We start from the raw sequence: 22,727 nt of genomic DNA, 5'->3' as shown, positions 1-22,727 counted from the left end.
TCATCCAATGACCAGACAGTTGCCATCTTTACATGAGTCTACCTCAGGGCAGCTGTGGCTACACATATAGCTTACCATCACCAGGTATGAATGAGAGGATGAATAACGGAGCCAGTTTAAGTGCTTTGAGTGCCGTCAGCAATAAAGTGCAACATTAATCTATTATTATTATTATTATTATTTGGTTAATTAAATACTGATCATGAAAAGAAAAAGCACTTGACTTGTTCAACCGTTACACGAATAAAGTAGATAAAGTATACAAAGTAGGCATAGGCTACTTATTAAGCCTGTCAGCATAGTACAGGAGAAATAAAATCATAACATGATCTTGTCCCCATGAAATAACCCCCCAAACAAATTTTAATAACAAACACAAATAAAATAATCATCTAAAATCATTCATCACTGTGTAATCAGAGCAGAACCTGTCAAAAATAATTTCTAACAATCGCATCCCTTACACGTCCTGTCCGTCCCTCATCCTGACAGAATGCCAGAGGATGGTCTGGTTCATCAACATGGAGGTCAGGTGCATCATTAACACAGTCACAGACAGGGATATTGAGCCTTTTTTTTTTTAAAGACATTTCCTAAATATCTACAATGTAGTTGTTAATGAATTTCTTTTTTATTTGTTGTGGCTCAGATGAGAAGTTATACAATCATTAATAGAAGGAGATGATTTTTGTGTTGTCTCCAAATGTTAAAAACTTAAAGTAACCCCATATTGGCTCTTCTACCTGTTGTTCTACATAGCTCATAGCCCACACTGTTTAAATTCTGGTTATCTGGATTTGGTAATCCTGAAAACCCTGATTCTGGATCAGAGGGATCCAACCAGGGCTGCTGGATTACTTGATCATCCATCGCGAAAAATGAGATTCCCAAATCCGGATAACTTTTATCCAGATTAAATTTTTTCAAACAACCAGCCCTTAGTAATTAAATGTAGAAAATGTATGGAATGTGTGCAAAAAAATCTCAGTAACAGAGAAGAAAGCAGAATAGGAATCCTTTATATTTATCTTATGATTTTGTCACTGTAATTCACCTCGTGCATCTTTCATACCACTAACAGCCTTTGAGGCTGTGATTTTGGACTTTTCACAACCTTGTGTTACGTAAATTCAGTTCCTTCGAAAATCTCCCAACTTATATGTTTTTTAACACAAGAAGTCTTTAATTCACTTAAATGATAAATGCAGAGAGACAAATGGGTAAAAAAAACTACTGAGAGATAACAACTTGGTTTGATGGCTCCTCCATTGTTTGGTACATTTGTGAATTAAGATTCTCAGCATTTTCCAGATGTCCCCTTTTAAGATTAAGTAATTAGATTGTATGTGGAAGTTGTCGATTTTAAATTTCCAGTTGAAAAAGTATTAAGATTAACATGTATTTAACCCGACTGAATCGGGTTAAATAAGTTATTTCTGAATTTAAGCCAGTTAGAAAACATCCACATCGTTTTAGTGATGAGATCATGGGGGTCGGGTGGGGGGTTGGTTGGTTGGGAGTCGGTCAACGGGGTGGGGGGCATCCTGGTATCAGGGGCACTTGGCCAAGGGCATTGGGGTGGGCCCTTACCTACAGTGGGTGGTTGTCTGGAGTGGCCCAGTCCTTCCTGGTGTCTGGCATGGTCTCTGCCTCTTCCCAGGGTGTGGGCGGTTTCCACACTTGGGTGGCTGGTAGCCAGTGGGACTGGTATGCCATCCTCCTCATCCCAATGGGACCATCCTCTGGTGTCTTCTGGTGGGTGTGCAGTTATCCCTGAAGTGGATCGCCTTGGTTCCATGCTCCATGATGGCTGCTGGTTGCCCAGGTCTTGGGGCTGTCTTTGTTTTCCTCTGATCCTTGAAGGAGATGTGCTTGAATTTGCATGATCACACTTGTCATTAAATACAACTAATTCCTTACTTTTTGCTCTCACACACACACAAACTCACTAACACGCATACTTATACAGTTTGTGTTTTATCCTTCTAGGTTTCATCACCAATAGCTACAGTTTTACATACTTGTTGCTGCATTGTGGCTTTATTTTTTCTCATGTTTCCCTGAGTTTGTCCTCCTGTAGGTGCTCCTGATGATTGTATGGTTTGTTTTCTTACAGAGGCCAGATATTTTCTGTTTTTTTCCAGGTACAGCAGCTATTTGCCTGGTTTTTCTGTTCATGTTATAATTGTAAAACATGCTGTTACTTTCTATATTTGTCTCCTTTTTTCTCTTTAATGTTTTTTTGTTCTCCCTGTCATATCCAGCATTAGTCTGTAATATAGCAGTGATTAAATTATGTAAAATTACATAATTTATGTTAATTTATGTCTTTTAATTTCTGTAAAGCATTTTGAATTGTGCTATACAAAGGAACTTGCATTGCCTTGCCTGATCAAACTGGTAACTGATGACTCAAACAGGGGACAATGTTCAACCCCTTCATCCTAAGAAACTCTTGGATGGCTTCATCTGCAAGTTTGGGGCCTTCGGAATAAGGAAATGTTATCTAGCTAGACTTGACATGTTTTATTCGTAAATTCTCATTAGACCAACTCACATTAAACACTAGTAACATGAACTCCTTAAATGACACCATATGAACTAATAACTTAGTCACAGCAGAACACAGAAGACATGTAAAATGTTGAAAATGAAATCTATGGGAGAGGAATACTGTCCCATTCTTGTCTGATATAGGCTTTGTAGTCACTCAACAGTCCTGTCTCACCTTTCATGATGTTTTAAATGTTATGATACATTTCATGATTTAAATTTGTGAAAAGTCTGGACAGCAGGCAGTCCAGTCCCGCACCTAAACTCTTCTACTACAAAGCCATGCTGTTGTTTTTGATCCAGTGTGAAGTTTAGCATCATCTTACTGAAAAATGAACACAGAGAAGGTCTATAATCTGATGTCTTGCTCTGTAACTCCTTCATGGCCACATGTAGCTATTTTCATAACAGAATCATGTCTGTTTTTAATGTAATGCTGCCTGGGGCCTGACATCTAACACTGACATATCATTGTGATTTTGTGCGTCTTTAACATGGATGTCTTTTGAGTCTACAACTCATACAACATCATATTATATACTACATGATCAAAGATCCAAAGTCTTTGCGGTTTCTATCTGAATAAACTCCCAATAAACCTTAATCTGAAATTGCTTTACAATTTTTAAATGCTGTTTTTTGCATATTGCTGAACCTCTGCCCACAATTATTAGAGAAACTCTGCTTTTCTGGTGCTCATTTTTATACTCATGTTACTGTCCTGTTGCCAATTAATTGTAACTTCATCCTCAAGCTTTTTCTTTTTAATACCAGTTACTTTTCTATTGTACTTTTCCCTTTTGTTGCCAAATCCCACCTTTTTTTAAACACGTCACTGCTCATAAACTGAAACTTTAAGAAACAATTACATTTTTCAGCTTGAACATTTAATATATTCAGAGTACTCATTTATTATGTTTAAATGAGTACTCTGAATATATTAAATGAGTCCTCTGAATATATTATGTTTAAATGAGTACTCTGAACATTTAATATATTCAGAGTACTCATTTAAACATAATAAAACTAAAGCTCAAATTTTAATTCTGACCCATAATTTAATTTCAAAGTGAATGTGCCAAAAAACAGGAAAGGAAAATAAAAAACCATTATCCCCATTACAGACAACAGCCACGTCCTGCATTCCAGTGCACTTCAGTATCAGTTACCTTCTCTCTTTATATTTGGGTGACTTTTTATCAGATAAATCTTGTGCTTGGTCTTTGTGGATTACTAGCTGCAATCCACCAAGCCCTCCAACACAGTGGCTGCTAATCTAGAACTTAATTAATTTAAACATGGTGACCAAACTTTATAGTAAATCTTAATCTTATATTTAGATCTGTATGTCAAGTATTCCATTGATAACATGCCCAAAGTACTCTTATGCCAACCAGATATTATTGGAGGTCTATCCATTTCTTCTTGCACAGCAAGTAAAATTACACAGATGTCTTTTAGAATTAGCGTTTTTAGTTGCTCATCTGGCAGTCCAAAGAATAGAGAACTAGGGTCCTTGCTCAGTTCAATGTCAAGCTCGTTTTGTCCATTACATTTTCCTAGTTTTCATTAATATATTTACATGTTTAAACACATTGGATGAAGTTACCGATCTCAGCATTACACTTTGTCCTCGGTTCATATTTGTTGTGATCCTTTTTATATCTAAACTGGGGAGTAATCTGTAGATGATAAAGTATTTAGCTGAATTTGATCTTTCTCCTGTTGCAGTCTGTGTTGAAAAGAGTTTGTGAATAACTGCTCCTTTGGGATCTTCTGCACCTATTTCATAATACAACTGTACACACCTATCATACACACACAGTTTATCAGATAATGTGAAAGAGTATTTATCTAACAATGAGGATTACAGCAAATTACTGTAGTATGAAGTTACTTAATGCTTTCAGCCTGTCTGGCTTATTGATCCATAACTGTTAAACTGTTACGGTAATACTGAAGGCCGAAACTGGTGGATATATGCCAAAAAATATTGTTCTTAATAAATCTTAATTCACAAAAGAAACTATATCCAAATGCAGCAAATAATAATAAAATGATTAAAACACAATATTTGTCACATGAGCAGTTACAGCAAATTTGTGTTTCCTCTGGTGTTTAATGTCAAAAGTGAGCGGACAACAAGAGTTTAAATATTGTTTGATTTTTTTTTTTTTTTAACCAATAACCTTTCATTTCCTTCCTGAAAACAGCACCAGAAAGGGGCCATCACTTGTATGATGTTAGCCATTTATGTAAGATCTACATATTTCTCAGAAGGCCCCAGTTTTTCTGCTGGATATGAAATGGCTGCAAAACAAAACAAGAGCAGTTTGTAACACAAGTGTCATTATCAACATACTCATCTAACAAAGGTCAACTTCCATCTCTGGCTCTGATAGGCCACAAAAATACCCCTGGGGGGTGGAGTTACAGCCTGTGGGCTCTTTGGTATTTGCTGAAACAATAAAGCACCTGTGGTCTAATCTGAGAGGGAGAAAGAGAGGAAAGAGGAGAGAGAAAATTTAATTTAAACCTGAAGTAAGTTTGAGAACATCATATATCTCTCCTCCAGGTAGAAAAACACCAAAGGCATGACAGCCACGAGGACAAAGATGCTCAAACTGTTGCTTTTATCCACGTTTCTGGGGGTAAGTTGTGGCTACTTCTTAAGATCATTTTATTGAATGGATCATCAAGTATTTTGACAACAGAAAAAAACTTTTTCCACCATCACTTTACAGCAGATGCTACTTTTTTCTGTCATGTAGTGTATATTTTATGTACACAGATAAGAAACCATGTGTAGGAGATGGACTTTTGAAAAAGAAATTATGAACACAGGCTCTTTTGAGTGTCACAGCTTTCAACAAGTGCGTGTGGCAGGCCCAACCATAGCTCAATAGACAAATTCATTCCAACCTGAAAGAAATACCTGCACCGAGCGGGTCTGAAATCTGTGTTGAGTGAAGGTAATGTGCAGCCTGCTGCCCCTCATGCTCTGAGAATATGATACAGGGCATAATTTGCCTCAGGATATAACGTGGACTGCCGACAGCTTGTTTGAAAAATACTGTATTTCCTGTCATTTATAAGATGTTGGCTTGTTTCACTCATTAATCTGCCTTGTTTTTGTTATTTTCAGATATCCACAGCTAAAAATGGTAAATAATACTCTTTACTAAAAGATTTTCTGGTGTTTTTTTTGTTTGTTTTTTTTTTTGCCAAATTGAATTTATGTGTAGAATTCTCTTCATGAAGATAGCTTTTAGAGGTATTAAAACTATTCGTAACAACCCAAATATACAAACTTTAGCACCAGTTATTTATTTTCACTTGAAATCTGAATACAAAGTATTTTCTAGCAGCATCTACAAGTAATTCTGAATTAAATCCAACATTTCTTCCCTTTTATCTCCCTCAGACATCACGCTGTCAGTGTTTACAGTGACATCAAAGAGTATGACTGTGCAGTGGAGCGGCCACACTGGTGCCAGCTCCTACAAGATCACAGCAATCCCCAAGAACTCTCCCGAGCAACCGGTCTTCGCTCAGTTTAGTGGCAACACAGTGATGGGCTCCGTTAACTCTCTGTCACCAAACACAGTGTACACCATGCAGTTAGAGGCCATGGACAATGCTCTCAATGTCCTCAGCAGTGCAGAGACTGTGGAGACAACAGGTCAGTAATACCAAAAATGATACGTGGCAGCAATTAGAGCAGTATATTGAAACAGACTTTGTTTACTATAAGACTGCTTTACTTAGAGCTATGTGACACATTTAAAACGGTCCTGAAATACATATTAAACTAGGAAAAATGACATATTTCATATAAAATGTCAACACTTATACACCCATATTTCCATTAGACCGTTGGGACACTATGACAACCAAATAAAAAACAGACAATATTTAAAACTAAATGGTGATTTTGAACTATTGTTTAACTTGTTTTTAGAGTTGGGTTTATGTATATCACTGCATATCATTAAGCTCAGTGTCTTTTGATTTTGGCCAGTTAGTTGTTCAAATCCTTAACACTAAACTAATTTAGTTTTAATTCATTAAATCTCCATCCATCCATCCATTCATCCATCCATCCATCCATCCATCCATCCATCCATCCATCCATCCATTCATACATCCATCCATTCATCCATCCATCCATACATCCATCCATTCATCCATCCATCCATCCATCCATCCATCCATCCATCCATCCATCCATCCATCCATTCATCCATCCATCCATCCATCCATCCATCCATACATCCATCCATCCATTCATCCATCCATCCATGCATCCATTCATACATCCATCCATTCATACATCCATACATACATTCCATATACCTATTTATGCCAATACAAGGTCACAATCAAAAACTTGACCCTATCACATCAGCTATTTGACAAAAGGCTCATTAGATCTCATATTTTGCCATTAAAACCTTAATTAATAAAATAACTCGGAACCACAGCATTCAAACAGCTGCGGTTTAGGCAAAAGTACAATGTTTATTTCTTTGATGTAGTGATGTGTTTCATGGAAATCTAATCACAGAACAAATTAATAAAGTGAGTATGTAAACTCCAGTACTGTCTTCTGCATCTAGACAAGGACCTTATAAGGAAGCACTCTCACACCATTAGGACCTGACAGTGACTTGATAACGAAAGAAAAATTAATAAAGATGCAGTTGCTTTTATTGCTCTGAGACACAGTCTAGTCTCATATCGTGGTGACCATAGTTTCAGACAGTTTAAGGGCAAAAAAGGAAAAACTGAACAAATAGTTATCTTGACAACAAATCAAAACATAAAATATGTGAATTAGAAGTCAAAAATTGTTCTTTGCTGAATTTAAATATTTTATAAATAAAAGAAATAGCTATCTTTAAAGTTGTGTTTTAGCTCTATTTATTCAAAACATCTGTTTTCTTCTGTCATTTGCTCGTCAGCACCTGATGTGCCCCGCATTGAGCAGGCCTACTCCAAAAACAGCGACAGCGTCACGGTTGAGTTTGCTGAGGTTTCCGGGGCAACCAGCTACATTCTCAGGGCAGAGTCAAAGACAGGAGATTTCTTCTATGAGACCAATGTGACCAGATCCCCTGGCACCGTGGAGCAGCTCCAGCCTTACACAGACTACCTTCTGAGCGTCATGTCTGTCAACTCAGGGGGGAGAAGCCAACCCTCGTACCCCACTCAGGCCAGGACAGGTACAGCTAGAGTTCCTGCAAGCTATGAGTTGAGCATCTCGGATGCTAATAAAGATAAATAAAAAGCTTTAATATGTTTTACAATCAGGAACAGCAGTATTGTAACAACCTAATTGTCTTTTCAGTCCACTTTAATTTTTCCAGACAGTGCGCATCATGAATTTGAAGAGTGAAACACAACCTTACTGTTGTCCTCTTGGACAATAGCTGGTTATCGCACTTTGCTGGCAGTAACAGTTTATCATTTCACTGCCCATTGTTACTGATTTTCTACTTGTTGAGGCCAACGCAAGAGGGTGGAAACTGTATCCAGCCTTCTGTACTGTACCATTTTTATTACATGAAAGAGAAACCATGAGAACTAGGCTGTCACCCTTCCCGGAAGAAAATGAACGTAATATGATCCCAGAAAAATTGCTCCACACCTCATACAAAAAATGACTGTTGAATTAAAGAATATTGTTTTGTTTGTTTGTCTGTTGGTATTTTACATTTTCATTTATCACTTGTCCTCGTCTGATCCTTTTTGCAGTTGTAATGGCACCCCAGTTGAACACATCCTCTACCAGGAACGACACCATCCAGGTGAACTGGGCCCCAGTGAAGCATGCCATCCTCTACACTCTGTGCATCATCCAAGAAGGCTCCAGCACTCGCCTCAAGCTGAACACCACTAACACATCGGTAACTTTTGACACTCTCCAAGCAGGAACTACATACTGCATCAAAGGCACAGCCTGGGACTCTGAGGGTCGAACTGGTGACGACCTCACCGTTTGTCAAATCACACGTAAGTGGCAACAACTGGCTTAAAAAACGTGTGAACATAAACCTGCATGACATGCTCGGATGAATCATTTATAGCTAACATTCTGGTTTCTCTTCCAGGTCCTCCAAGCCCAGATGTGACCCAAGTCCAGGTGACTCAGGGTCGCTCTCTTGGGATTGCCGTCTACTGGGTTTCAGTGCAGGGGGCTCAGAACTACATGGTGTGGACTTCTAATGGACAAAACTGTTCCACAAGAAATAGTTATTGTTACATCACACCTGCAGATTGTGGCCAGAACCACTCTTTGTCTGTCACAGCCTACAACCAGGCTGGACCCAGCAGCCCCTCAAAACCAGCTGAATACATCACATGTGGGTTTATCACACACAACTATGGTCATTTGCAAGTTTTTCATATACTTTTTTTTAAAGTACAAGTTTAAAATCTGTGGCACAAGGCTAAAACAACTACATGGAGTAGGCTGCCTAATATGACAGGCATGGCTGAGAGAAGTGGCATTGGCCAGGAGCAATTCCCAGGTTATTGGCTCTCTTTTCTGGGCAGTAGTACCATAATTGTGGTGTTCAGTTTGGGAGAGTGAGCAGGCCTGATCGTTGTTTAATTGTTTTGTTCTTGCCAACATGACCCTACAGAGAGTTTTACAGAGATGGAGGACACTAAGGAATAGAGGCAGACTGCAGGTGGAGCTTATTTGCATGTTCGCATAGATCATAACTGACGTAAGAAGTTGGAAAATTTCCCATGCAATATTAACTGGCAAAACCTTCAAATTTGACAATTTACAGTCAAACAAATGAATTGTTAAGGAATCATGAACCAGTGGAGTGGGACTAATGCATTTTGTGAAATATGCATCTTTGCTTTTCCTGCTGCAAATTAATGAGAGAGCAAAACAAGCACATAATATAAATGATCCTTTTTTGGAAGTTGTTAATACACTCTTCTTTTACTCTGGCAGACCCATGTCCACCTGAGAACATCTGGGTGGAGGAACCCACAGCAAGCAACTGCTCAGTGTTGTGGGAAGAAGTGCCACTGGTGGAGTACTACGTAGCTTTCATCAAGAGGGATGACGGAACCGAGACGTCGTGCAACACCACTAAAGCCACCTGCACATTTTTCTGCATGTGTGGCTATACCTACCTGACAAGTGTATTCCCCTACAACCAGGCTGGCACCAGCCTTTACGCACACATCCGTAACTACACCACCAGTGAGTCCTTCACATCAATACACCCAATACAGACTTGCTCCAGCTCATTTGTTTTTAACAAATTTACTACAAAATGGTCATGATCCTTTTCATAACCTTTTCTGTTTTTTGTATTTCTTCTGACATCATAGTCACAAGTATTGCAGTTTATGGCAGCTGTAAAATTGTAGATGTCTGAACGTCCCTGAAGTCTCCACCTTGTCATTATGGTGTAAATACTTTTGTTCATTATACTAATGAGAAGACTTGTTCCATGCAAAAATAAAATGTATTAAATATTTCAAAATATATAAACCAGATTAAGAAAAGCAGCTGAGGCTCACTAATGGAGGGGGGCAAGTCCACATAGTAGACGCCTATGGTCACCCCAAACCAACATGCATACAGTGCCGCCCAAACCAGAAAGTGCAGGAGCCCACAGCAAGCATACAAAAGGAGGGAGGCACCACCATATAACACTAAAAGCCGTGCAGTGTGTGTTTGGAAGAATTTGGTGATTAGAGTGACAATTGCTGCCACCTGCCTCTTATATGTTGTGTGCTGCACCCTAATTAGTTGATTACACACAGGTGTGGCTTGTCCCACTACATTTTAATCAGTGAAATGTTAGTTAAAAAAAATTATGACTTGTAAGACCATAAAATAGTCAAAATCACCAATAGGTTTAATGAACAAATCTTAATAATTTCTACCATCTATATTTTTCCTCCCACCCCAGTTCCTTGTTGTCCACAGGATGTTACAGCACAGCTGGTTTCCACTGAGACCCTAGAGGTCATGTGGTCCCCGGTCAAAGGAGCTGAGCTGTATGAGACCACAGCGGCACAGACTAATGATGTCATCCACTGTAATGATACATCACCAGTGTGTGCTCTCTCAGATCTGAGATGCAACACAGCTTATTCTATCACGGTGACACCTTGCAGCGAGTTACGAGGATGTAATCGCACATGCACACCTCACAAACATGAGACAGGTAACAAAAATAGAGGAAGAATGTTGTGTTAAATACTTTAAGCCAAAGTGGAAAAAAAAATCTTAGTCTGCACTTATCCATTTTTTGTTTTGTTTTGTTTGTTTTTTTGTTTGTTTATTTGTTTTTGAGGCAATATCTTATTTTTCATCTTGCCTGCTCTGCTGTAGCTCCCTGTGCTCCAGAGATCCTGAACCTGACGCAGACCAGCAGCTCCACATACAATGTCTTTATCACCACACCCAACTCCCTCAGTACTAACTACACCATCACTGCCACTGGACGCAACAGCAAACAGACTTGCAATACAAGAAATAACTCCTGTGAGCTCACACAGCTACCCTGCGGCTCAATCTATGATGTTGAGGCAGTGGCCACCACAACAGTGGGGAAAAGTCTTCCTGGATTCAGCAAATCCTTGGAAACAGGTAAGACAAATATATACTGCAAAAATAAATAAATAAAACAAAACAAAACAAACAGAAAAAAACACCATTTTAACTTTAACAGAAAGAAATCCAAAGGGAAGACCATTACTTTTAGCCAAACCTGCTTATATGGGATCAACATTATCTCATTTTATTATACAAGCTGACAAATCAAATATTTAAATGTTATTTTCTAAAATAAATTACTTTACCTGCTTACATGAAAAATACTGCTTTGGCTATTTTATTATTATCTGAGTTACTTAGAGTCATGATAAGCTACTTTACATTTAGAGATCACTTATGACGCTTGTCAAACACCACATAAATGTAAATTCCAGTATGTGAAAAACCCCAGCATGGATTCTTGATTTGTGCTCTTTCCCCAAAGGTCCTTGCTGTCCAACATATGTGAACGTAACCCAAGTCACCCAGGCCATGACCAATGTAACATGGTCACCTGGCAGTGGAGCTCGCTCCTATGTTGCCGCTTTAACATCCCCACGTGGACATGCCAAATGCCACACTCTGGATGCCCACTGCCTGATGGGATGTATCACATGTGGCACCAACTACAGCGTCCACTTGGAAGCCATCAGTAGCACAGGACACAAGTCAGAGTGCAAATATCATGGATTTTCATCCAGTGAGTACAAATACTTGTAGGTTTGAAAATTTAACCAGGAAGGAAAAAGTAAACAAATTCACTTGCACTTATTGTTGCAGGTGCCTGCTGTCCCACGGGTGTCAAGCTCTATCGCCGGACCAACAACTCACTCAGGGTGTACTGGCGTTCATCGGGCCCTCAGGATCATAATCACACAGTAGAGCTATATGGGACAGGAGCCAACTACACTTGTATTGCAGCTGCAGGCAGCATGTACTGTGATATTCAGGAGGAAACATGTGGAGATGTTTACACAGTTGTGGCGGCACCAGTGGGACAGTATGGGATCAAAGTCACCTTCTGCCAGCCTAGGACATACTCAGGTGGGTCACCTGTGTGATCTGATATGATTAATGTCACATTTGAGTTTGTGGGGCATAAAACAAAAGCCATCATTTTGTATTTGACTTTTGTTCATTTTATTATCTTTCAGTTCCTTGCCCAGGAAGTAATGCTGGTATGGGTGAGTATTGGCCTTTACCACAATGGATGTTTTATTAAATGTTCACGTTTTTTGTCAGTTGTTAGATTGAAGGTTTCTACACTCTTATGGCTGTACAGTGAACGAGGCTACAGTTAATACTATGTTTGCCTAGCTTAGCATAAAAGATAAGTTAGGTTAACATACTGTTTGTTGTAGCTTTGTGGGCAAACATGAAGCTACAACTTACAGTATGTCAGCCTGTATTAGTATAAAGACTACGCTAAGCTAACGCAATGTTTGCTTTAACTTAGTGAAGTATGATACGGAGCCCCCTAGAGGACATGCAGGGATTTTTTCCTTTCGTATTACCTTGCAATATTTTTGCGTTCCCGAGAAGGGATTTTCTGACAGACACTAATTGCATGACTACAAGACTGTGCACAGCCTGTTAAAACAGTTTTGCTTAGTTTCTTTATATAATTCTGGTCTGCATCTGTCTCTCTCTGCATCAAGTCAACATAAGATGCACAACATATGGTGACACTGGGGACGTGACAATTTTTTTTTTTTTAATAATACAGTAATGTTGAATATAGGACAACTCAAGCGATGCAAATTATAAATGCAAAATGTGTTTTTTACATAAAGTGGTTTCCTCCAATTTCTTAAAGTGGTTTGGTCCACTTACTGTTTTCCAATAGTGTGTTTCAGTGAGCAACAGTCTCACAAGATGAGGAAACCGCAGCAATGTGTAAAAGTCATTCATCACACCACAAACACAAGGTTGGAACATGAAAAGTGACATTTCTCCCGCTTTGTCCAAAATCAGCTTCTTTTTGTTTTTTAAACAAGACAGCGGTTAACCGCCATATATCAACGTAAAACTGCACTTCTCAGCTTTTAGAATCCGTTAAAATTATTACAATAGCGTAAACGGTTACATTTACGGTATTTCAAAGAAGGTTACAGAGGTCAGATGACACTTCTGAGGCAGACTGCAGACGAATTAGTCCATATTTAAGAAAGAAGATTAATTTTTACTGTTTGAGCCAGAAGAGCCACAAGAGAAGCCAACATTTTGTATTAGCTATTATGTATTTTTGACATTAATGATTTCATTCTTAATTATATACAGTATAGCAGGTAAATAATTCACAGTCATGGAAAAGAATGGAAATTTGAGTTTTTTTTTAATAAATCACCAATAAATTATATCAATTGCACTTTATAGTGTAAACACAAGCAGCCAAAAGAGTAAAGCAGCAGCGTGCTTGATACTGATTATGAAAACAGAAAACCTCTTTATCTGCACTTGTAAGTAATGTGTTTATGTTGTAGAAGAAATTACCAAGAGTCTGGGATGAGTAAAAGTATATAAGGTTTATTACAGGAGATGTATAAAATACAGGCAATACTTACAAGTTCCAGAGCTGTCTTGCTGATCCCAGAGGCCGACAAGAGGACTCTGCCTTGCTACATTTTAGGAATCAGTTTTATTCAACCTGATCCTAGCTGAAGGCCAGTCTCTAAACTGATAAAAAGGAAAGGAGAGACTGTGAGGCGCCGCTCTCTTATTGTCTCGCCCAAACAGGCTGCTATTTTCTAAACAACTGTTTGTATCTAGCAGCTGCCCATCAGTCTCAACTTTTCCCCATATCACGAGTCTGGAAGAAAAGTGGTCAGCCTGAGCTCACACAGGAACACAACAGGAGAATAATAACGTTAATGTTCTATATAAGGAAAATACACACCATGAAATGTAACTGAGGGCAATAAATGATAAAATGTATCGTATGAACAAAAGAATGATTACACCTGTGATTGTTATATGAGTAAATATGATCGATTACCATATGCATTAAAATTACTTCCACAGTTAACATGGACATAATGCCAGGTGTGTGTGTGTATTATGTTGACTTGATGCTGAGAGGGACAGATGCAGACTAGACACACCTAAAAAAAAAACTAAGCAAAATGGCTTTAAATGGCTGTGGGAACTCTTGTAGTCGTGTAATCTGTGTCTGTTAGATCATCCCTTCTTTGCAAGGTAACACAAAAGTTACTGTGAGAGAACACAAAAGAACAGAATCTACTCGTGTCCCAGAGATGGTTCGTTATTATTAAGCTACAACTGACAAAATGTTAGCTTAACTTAGCTTACTGTTAGCTGTTGTTTTAATGCAGTTAGCTACAGCTAACAGTATGTTTGCCTTGCTTAGCAGGCAAACATACCTGCTAACACTAGCTAAATCTTTATGCTAAGCTTCATGCTAACTGAGAGAAACAGCAAATTTTAAAAAAACCAAATACATGCACCTTTAAAGCTCACTTAATGTTATTGTAGATCTTGTTTGCTAAAGTCCCATGATGTAAAGGTCTGTCAGCATTCATCTAAAGTTAAGTGAATAGTGGCTATGTGTTGCGCCATATTCACCAAATAAAATATGAACTTTTAGTAAAAAATTGGATAAGATCAGTTATAAGATGCTTGAAAACTGCATTTGTGCTTTAATATAATCTTTTCCTTTTTCAAGTAATCTCTCGTGGAAGACGAAGTGTGAAGTAAATTCGGTAAGTTTTTGTTACAGATCCCAGACTGTCACTGGGAAAAGATCACTTAGAAACCACATTATGTAACAACCTGAGACAAGAAAACACTTTCCTTCACATTATGCTGTTGATTGTAAAATGGATAAAAGCTGTTATCATGGGATGCATCAGTTATGTCGCTTTACAGCTTGAAGGATATCTTGTGACAGCAGCCATTTACTGGATGTACAGGAGTAGAACAATAGGAGTGAGTGTCTGAGGGGAACAAAAGCGAGCAGGAGAAGGCTTATGGAAAAGCAGCACAGGTGGGGCTAAGCCTTGTACATTTTTACCTCTGGGACTTGTTGGATACTAGTTGCTAAAACATGGACGAAAGAATGAGAGGAACGTGACCCAGGGAAAACTAGATGGAGATCCGATGCAAGAACATAACAGACATTTTATTGTGTTTGTGATAAGTGTTTTTCCCCCTATTTAGGCCTCTTGTATTTCTCTTTTGTTCTACAGGGAACACTATCCACCACCAACACAGCAACAAGGACAGATAACTGTGATCGCGAGTTGAAACTATAAAACTTTAATGTACACACACACATATAGAGACATAAATTTGTTCATGGATGTCTCTAAATATAATAAAACCAAAGCAATATAATACACTGTCAAATGAGAGCTTTGGAGAAAATAAGTGCATTTATTCAGTGTATTTAAAAGATATTTTCCATTTTGCTGCCTTAGAAAAAAAATGCATTTTTGTTGTAAAATGTACTCTTTCCACATGTCATTCCAATGAAACTTGATGTAACCTCTTCATTCCCTTTATTCTGGCTCGTGGATTAAAAATCATCAAGGCAGTAATCACTAAAAAGTAAACTAATATTTTAGGACCTCTCCAAGTAGAAGACTTCCATATGGCTGCTTGTTGTTGCCCTACAATAAAAAACAGGTATTAACTTCCTCTGCCTGGAGACATGCATAGCAAGTCCTGTGGATGACACATCTGATCATATTGCTGAAGACAGATTCACTGTTAACTTCGATATCAATGGATATGTTTTCTCTTACTTGGCAGATGAGAACAATAAAGCACAAAGTTTTTGCATCCCAGCAAGGTGTGCTGTGATTTTTTTTTACTTATTCTTTTTTTTTTGGGGGGGGGGGGGGGCTTTAACTAATTCTGCTGTGCTGGTTTTGCCAAATTAATCAGAAACAAAAGGTAACATCACTAAAGTAGTTCTGAAAACATCAGCTACCTGTTACAGAACATTCATGAGCACATTTTTACTGGCTACAAGCTTATTTTGACTGTATTACACAGTTTAGTCAAAAGACAAGCAACACAACACTCACCAGGTTGTCATTGTCAATTAATTGCCTTGTCAATGGTTAAATTAAACATTTTCTTTTAACATTTATATTAAATATAATTTAAAATAGCTTAGTTTGCACCACAGTTAAAAAAAAACTCATAGAAAAGGTGGACAAAATGACCTTTTCTGCAACTCATAATCTCCTTCTTGCTGCATTTCCTGTCTGTTTCTACTGCATATATTTGATGATCTACACGTGTAAAACAGTGATGGTGTGTCAAGAAACGACAGGTTCGAACAAGAGAAAGACGTACCAATGAAACACAAGTTGAAGTTCATGTTTATTTATAGAGCACATTCAAGACAACCTTTGTTGCTCAAAGTGCTGTACACTAAGAAGAATAAAAAAGAAAACAAAAACAAAAAACAATAATAATAATAATAACAAATAAAACCAATAAAAGACAACAAGAAAGTCAAGCTTGACTATGTTTAAATGCTAGAAAGAATAGGTCTGTTTTGAGCAATGCCTTCAAAACATAGAGTGACTGAGCAGCTCTAATGTGCAGTTACCTCTGGAAACAAGTCTGGAATGGGAAGCCTCCAGGAGCAGCTTGGTGGAAGATATCAGAGCTCTAACTGGAATGTACTGAAGGGGGCATGTCATTTAATGCTTTAAAAATAAGTAATAACATTTTTAATTGGTTCCTAAAACCAGTCGCTGGTTTGGGTAGACTGAGTTGGTCAGGCTCAGTGAATTGGTTACTGATGGTAGCAACATTTTCAGTGAAGTAGGATGCAAACATTTCTACAGTCAACACAGTGGGTGGCTGAGCAGGTGGTGGAGATATAAGAGAGTTGTCGTGTGTTTCTGGAGGAACGACAGTTGTTGTGTGTTGGGAGCATTGCAGATCTTTTTCTGATAAAAGGCTATCTTTGCAGCCTTTAGGCTGAATGTAAAAAATGCAAGTTTCTGCCGATACTCAGAAAAGTTAGTGTGCTCTTTTGATTTGCGACACTTTCTTTCTGCTGCCATGAGTCCGGCTCTGTGATTCCTTAGTTCGTGTCTCCCATGACAATTAGCAGTGTGCCATCACGAGGAATGTTAGAAAGAATCATGTCGATTTCAGAGACAAACTCATCCATATTGCCTCCTGGAGGCCAGTAAATGACTAGAATGTATGCAGTGATGGGTGTAGAGACCCTTACTACATGATACTCAACAGATGAGGAGTTAGCCATGGGATGGAGAGAGGTAAAGTTCCACTTTTTAGAAATAAGAAAGTTCATACCACCTTCTCGTCCAGCAGAGCGAGGCGTTTGGGTGAACTGACAGAAAGGGCAGCTGGAGTAGCTGTGTTTTCTGGACGGAGCCAGGTCTCAGTCATGGCTAGTCTAAGAATGTCTGAGAGATTTATGAATGAAGTGATAAATTCTGTTTTGTTCACTGCGGACTGACAATTCCAGAGGCCGGAGGTAACAGAAGATATGGCTGACGTGCATGCCATTGGAAAGGACAAGTTTTGCGGATTGCATTGTCTATGGGTGGCATGTCTTGGTCTGTACCCATCTAACAGGTACAGGTTTGAAGCACATTGTGCACTGATCTGGTTGTAAGGAGGTTATAGCTTGTGCCCTTGCTCACTGGACTTGCGCAGGTAGACTTGCAGATCTTTACCATATGTGGTCTTACCCCAACATGGGCTGATACAATGGCTGACGCCTTGCTGACGCTTCATAGTACCATGTATGGTAAAGTACCTGAAGCTGACACAGCTGCCTCAGTACAAGTAATGTACAATCCCCATCATATGTGAGATATTTCTCAGCTTCAACACACCTGGTTTAAATTAATAGGTCTCTGCAGAACCTGATGACAAACTGGGCAGGTAGTCTAATTATTTGATAGAAGCCAATCCCAGGGACCAGGATTGAGGAAATACATTTTACATTAAACATATCAATGTTTTCATGACAATAGTTTTACTCTCTCCACCTATAATAGCTGTTTTAACCTTTTTAGTACTTAGGAGGCTGGGTAGACCCTGAAAATGATGTCAGAACATCACAAAATTAACTCAGAAATAGGCAACCATGAGTACACACATGCATACCTTTAGAATCACCTTTTTACAGAACTCGCATGTTGTTACCAGTAAGCCATGCATGCAGAGGGCAAATATATTAAATCCATTTAAAAAGCTGCACTACCTGCTGCCACGGTAAATGTATATACACACAAAAACACAAAGGGAACACTTGAAAAACACATTTGTCTGTGGTAAAATGTGCTGGCAGTGGGTGAAACAAGCTGTGATGTCCCTGAGGTGCCTGATTGGATTCAGGTGAACAGCCAGGCCAGTCCATAGCATCGATACCTTTTTAACACTCCAGCCACATGAGGCGGAGTCCAGGTCCCACTGCAGCAGCATGTGGTCTGACAATGGGTCTGAGGATCTCTTACCAGTACTAGTTCCCTGACTAATGGGAGTCAGGGAACCTCTGGCTAGCACATAGAGGACTGTGTGGCGAGGTGAGGGCACTGGCAAAATTCAAACATGACCAAAAATCAGCCAGAAAAGATGAAGAGAGAGAAATGGTCTGTGGCCACCAGTACCATTCCTGGGGTTGTCTTGCTAATTGTCTCTCACTCCACCTGTTGTTCTATTTGTACAACAGCAGATGAAATTGATTCACAATTAGTGTTACTTCCTAACTGGACAGACTGATATCCCAGAAGTGTAACTGACATTGAGTTTCATGGCAATGATTATGTGTTCCCTTTATTTTTTTTGAGCAGTGTACATGAATACTCTTTTCCTCCCTCCAGTCACGCCTATTCGCAGATATTAGACAGTGTGTAACCAGACATATTCTGAAAACCATAATGTAATCTCTGACCAGCTTCCTGCCTGCTAACCACTGAAAAAACATCAATCCATATGATTGCTACATGTAGCAAACACCTGATTAGACTGATGTTAGAGCCCTGTTTAAAAAGTAAAGTACATATATTCAAGTTTTGTTTTGTGGTTTAAAAAAAACTTTAAAAAATTTCCACTTTAAATTTTTTTTTCTACAGCCCAAAATGTAGTTAATAATTTCTGCGTGCCAACACATAAATTTCTTTATACACACTCAGTTGTGTGAACACATGTCAAAAAACTGGAAAGATTCAGATTCATCATATTTCCCTCCAGAGATCCCAGGGCTGGTCAACCAAACACAGTTACTTGGCAGTATTGGAAAATGTGCATGTTTGTCTCCACACATGTAACAGACAGAGGACCCAACCTTTTGTTAGAGGCTTTCTTTGTTAAGCACTGCAATGTACAACAAGCTATCACATTCGTTTATGTAACAACCTTGGCAGAATATGTTTAATTGTTATGAGCAGGAAATCCCTGAAGCGATGCATTTTTTTTATATTAAAGTTTTTCATTCATTATGATGAGTAGTTTCTGTCCCTTCAACAGAAACAGTTTTGCTTGTCTTGTTTTCTTTCTAAGTACAGCATCTTTGAGTCATTCTCCATGAAATTCTTGCATATGATTTACCTGATAAAAGTTTGAATAAAGGAGTAAAAAAAATATGACTGCAATATGAAATATGACGTTGGTCCACCCTTTGCATCTATAACAGCTTCAACTCTTCCACAAGGTTTAGGAGTGTTTATAGGAGATTTTGACCATTACTCCAGAAGCACATTTGTGACGTCAGATAATTTATCACAAAGGTGTTCTATGGAGCTAAAATCAGGACTCTGTGCAGGCCAATCAAGTTCATCCACACCAAACTCATTCATCCTTGTCTTTGTGGACCTTGCTTTTTCACTGGTGCACAGTCATATTGGAACACGCACAAGCCATTCCCAAACTGTTTCCACTTATGTGGGAGCATTGAAATGTCCAAAATCTCTTGGTATGCTGAAGCATTCAAAGTTTCTTTCACTGGAAATATGGGACCAAACCCAGCTCCTGCAAAAAACAACAAAAAAAACAAACAAACAAAAAAAAAAACATAATCCTCTCTCCACTAAACTTTACACTTGGCACAGTCTAGTCAGACAAGTACCATTCTCCTAGCAACCGCTATACCCAGACTCTTCCTATCAGATCGCCAGATGCTGAAGCGTGATTCGTCACTCCAGAGAACGCCTCTCCAGAATCCAGTGGCGGCGTTCTCTACAGCACTGCATCCGACGCTTTGCATTGCTTTTGCTGATGTATGGCCTGGATGCAGCTGCTCGACTGATCCATTAAACGCTCTTCACACTGTTCTTGAGCTGATCTGAAAGCCACATGAAGTATGGAGGTGTGTAGCAATTGACTCTGCAGACAGTTGCCAATCTTTAGTAATCTTCAATAAAAATCTTCAGTAAGCGCCCCAGCATCCGTCGACCCCACTCAGTCATTTTATGGGGCCTACCACTTTCTGGCTGAGTTGCTGTCATTCCCAATCACTTCCACTTTGTTGTGATACCCCTGACAGTTGATTTATGAATGAGGTCATTTCATGACCGAACTTGTTGAACAGGTGGCATCCTATCACAGTACCATGCTGGAATACACTGACCTCCTGAGAGCTTCCCTCACAACTGTTTGTAGAAACAGTCTGCATGCCTCAGTGCTTAGTTTTTATACATCTGTGGCCATGGAAGTGTTTGGAACACCTGATTTCAATAATTTGGATGGGTGAGTAGACGCTTTTGGCAATATAGCATAGCTGGAGTCATTACTAACCTCACAAAACACCAAACAAAAAAACAAAAAAACGATTTCTTTAAACAAAGACAACATGCATCCCGACCTTAACATGGATGTTACTTTGACATTTGCCACCGACCTTAAAGGTTGTTATGGACTCACAGAGTCACAGCCTCCATGTGAAGACCCTTAACATAGCCCTATCCCCCACCAGGACACCAGTGGGCTCCACAAACACTGACAAAGAGTCTGAGGTACCATCTGGCCCCAAACTCAGATGCCAATCTGATGGGATCTTTGGGACACAGTTCTTATCTACAAAGAAGCCACTATAAGCATTCAAGTCATTCTACCAGAGAATGATAAAAGAAGAATGAATGTTGTGAAATGTGGAAGGATTGGAAGGAAAAGAAAAGTAAATACATCAAAACTGTGACAGGGCATAATCACAGGATTCTTTATACAATAATGTCCAATGACAAAGCATTTACAAAGAAAAATTATATCAACCCAGGAGGGATGTGTCAGGGGGTGTTAGGTAAATTCACATGAGTCACATTATATAATATACAGTATAAAAGCTCAAATTACTTCATTCAATCAGATTGCAGCAGAGCAACTCTATACCTATAAGAAGACAGCATTAGAGAATTACAGTTCCTGTTGAAAGGCGTGTCCACCACAGACTCAAGAGTCCAGAGTTATGAAAACACAAATTTAATATTCCAGGAACATGGAGGAAAGGCATATTGAATGTGACAGGGTGGAGATTTTTTAATGCACCCTCACCTCCACCTGACAAGCCCCATAAATAACTTTGTTTCCTTCTCACGATGACAGGGGCCCAGGGGCATCCACCTGCCCTCCTTTGGGACCTGCTGATTGGTTCCCATCATGCTGATCTACATCACTCAGCCTGTAAAGATTTCAGATAAGCTGCTGAGTGCAACAGATAGATGTAACTTGGTGGAAGCTTAACACTTACACAGGATAAGATGTGGATTTTTTATTCATCGTTTGCCCTGTTGTCTGTCATACAGGTAAATATATATAAAAATTGACTGAAATTTCCTTTTGTTTCTAATTAATTTACTTTCTTTTCTTTGTTTTTTAGATACATTGTGGCATTATGGTTTCAGGTGGGTGACATGTGTGTTTTTGTGTTTTATTTTATTTTATTTTATTTTATTTTATTTTATTTTAGTCATCAGCTTGTAAAATTCAAACACTCATTAAGGTTGGATGTTTTTTGGCCATTGTACTGATAGAAATGTTGATTTTCTTTTTTCTTATGTTAATTTTCTTTACTTTTCTGTGGTCAACGATACATAACTTCTTAGTATTTTTCTGGACTAAATAGATTAAATAGACTAAATAGACTGCATTGTGAATTAACAGCCAACTACATGAGACTCACAGGAGTAACAACTGATTTATGTACCAGTTATGATGAAGACATCATCATGTTCATAAAGATTTACCAGATTTGAAGATTATTTTAGTTTTGTATTGTGACATTATATTTGTGGTCTCCTTATAGTTCTTTGTTAGAGAGATTTATTGTATACTTGTTGCTCTTTTCTGTATATGTATCAAATCTCTTCTCTTAATTTCTAGGATGCAACTTAGTGTCAGTGACATCTCCTTCAGCATCTACACTGAAGGTGGTGTGGAGTAACTACCCTGGAGCTTCAACATATGTTTTAGACTTGAGAGTTGTAAACTCAACAACTGTTGCCCCATTGACGCTGATGCAAGCAGCATCCATCACTCAGAGGCTGGTACAGGGTTTAAGACCAGGAACTCTGTACCAAGTCACACTAAAAGCATTTCAGTTTTTATATTTTCCTTTGTGCTCAGCTACTGAAATAGCTTTGACAGGTAA

General features: G+C 38.7%; 1 protein-coding gene across 1 annotated transcript; it reads left to right on the top strand.

Moving 5' to 3' along the window:
* The first annotated feature begins 521 nt into the window (after positions 1-521).
* On the top strand, positions 522-15,907 carry fndc7a (fibronectin type III domain containing 7a). The gene is made up of 14 exons (XM_041992309.1): positions 522-527; positions 5,129-5,204; positions 5,978-6,235; positions 7,518-7,778; positions 8,311-8,568; positions 8,667-8,918; positions 9,527-9,781; positions 10,500-10,757; positions 10,925-11,182; positions 11,574-11,828; positions 11,909-12,172; positions 12,283-12,312; positions 14,811-14,847; positions 15,334-15,907. The coding sequence occupies exons 1-13, from the start codon at positions 522-524 to the stop codon at positions 14,840-14,842; spliced, it is 2,463 nt and encodes an 820-aa protein (XP_041848243.1). The 3' UTR covers positions 14,843-14,847; positions 15,334-15,907.
* The last annotated feature ends 6,820 nt before the right edge of the window (positions 15,908-22,727 follow it).

The sequence above is a fragment of the Melanotaenia boesemani genome, chromosome 8 (assembly GCF_017639745.1).
Source record: "Melanotaenia boesemani isolate fMelBoe1 chromosome 8, fMelBoe1.pri, whole genome shotgun sequence".
Lineage (NCBI taxonomy): Eukaryota > Metazoa > Chordata > Actinopteri > Atheriniformes > Melanotaeniidae > Melanotaenia > Melanotaenia boesemani.
The sequence above is the reverse complement of the archived record's forward strand: the minus strand, read 5'-3'. Positions and strand labels throughout refer to the sequence as shown.

What these genes read in the sequence shown, in the direction of transcription:
- fndc7a (XM_041992309.1), top strand. An exon ending in CCCCACTCAGGCCAGGACAG is followed by an intron (nt 7,779 to 8,310) that starts GTACAGCTAGAG and finishes TCCTTTTTGCAG; the next exon opens with TTGTAATGGCACCCCAGTTG. An exon ending in ACCAGCTGAATACATCACAT is followed by an intron (nt 8,919 to 9,526) that starts GTGGGTTTATCA and finishes TTACTCTGGCAG; the next exon opens with ACCCATGTCCACCTGAGAAC.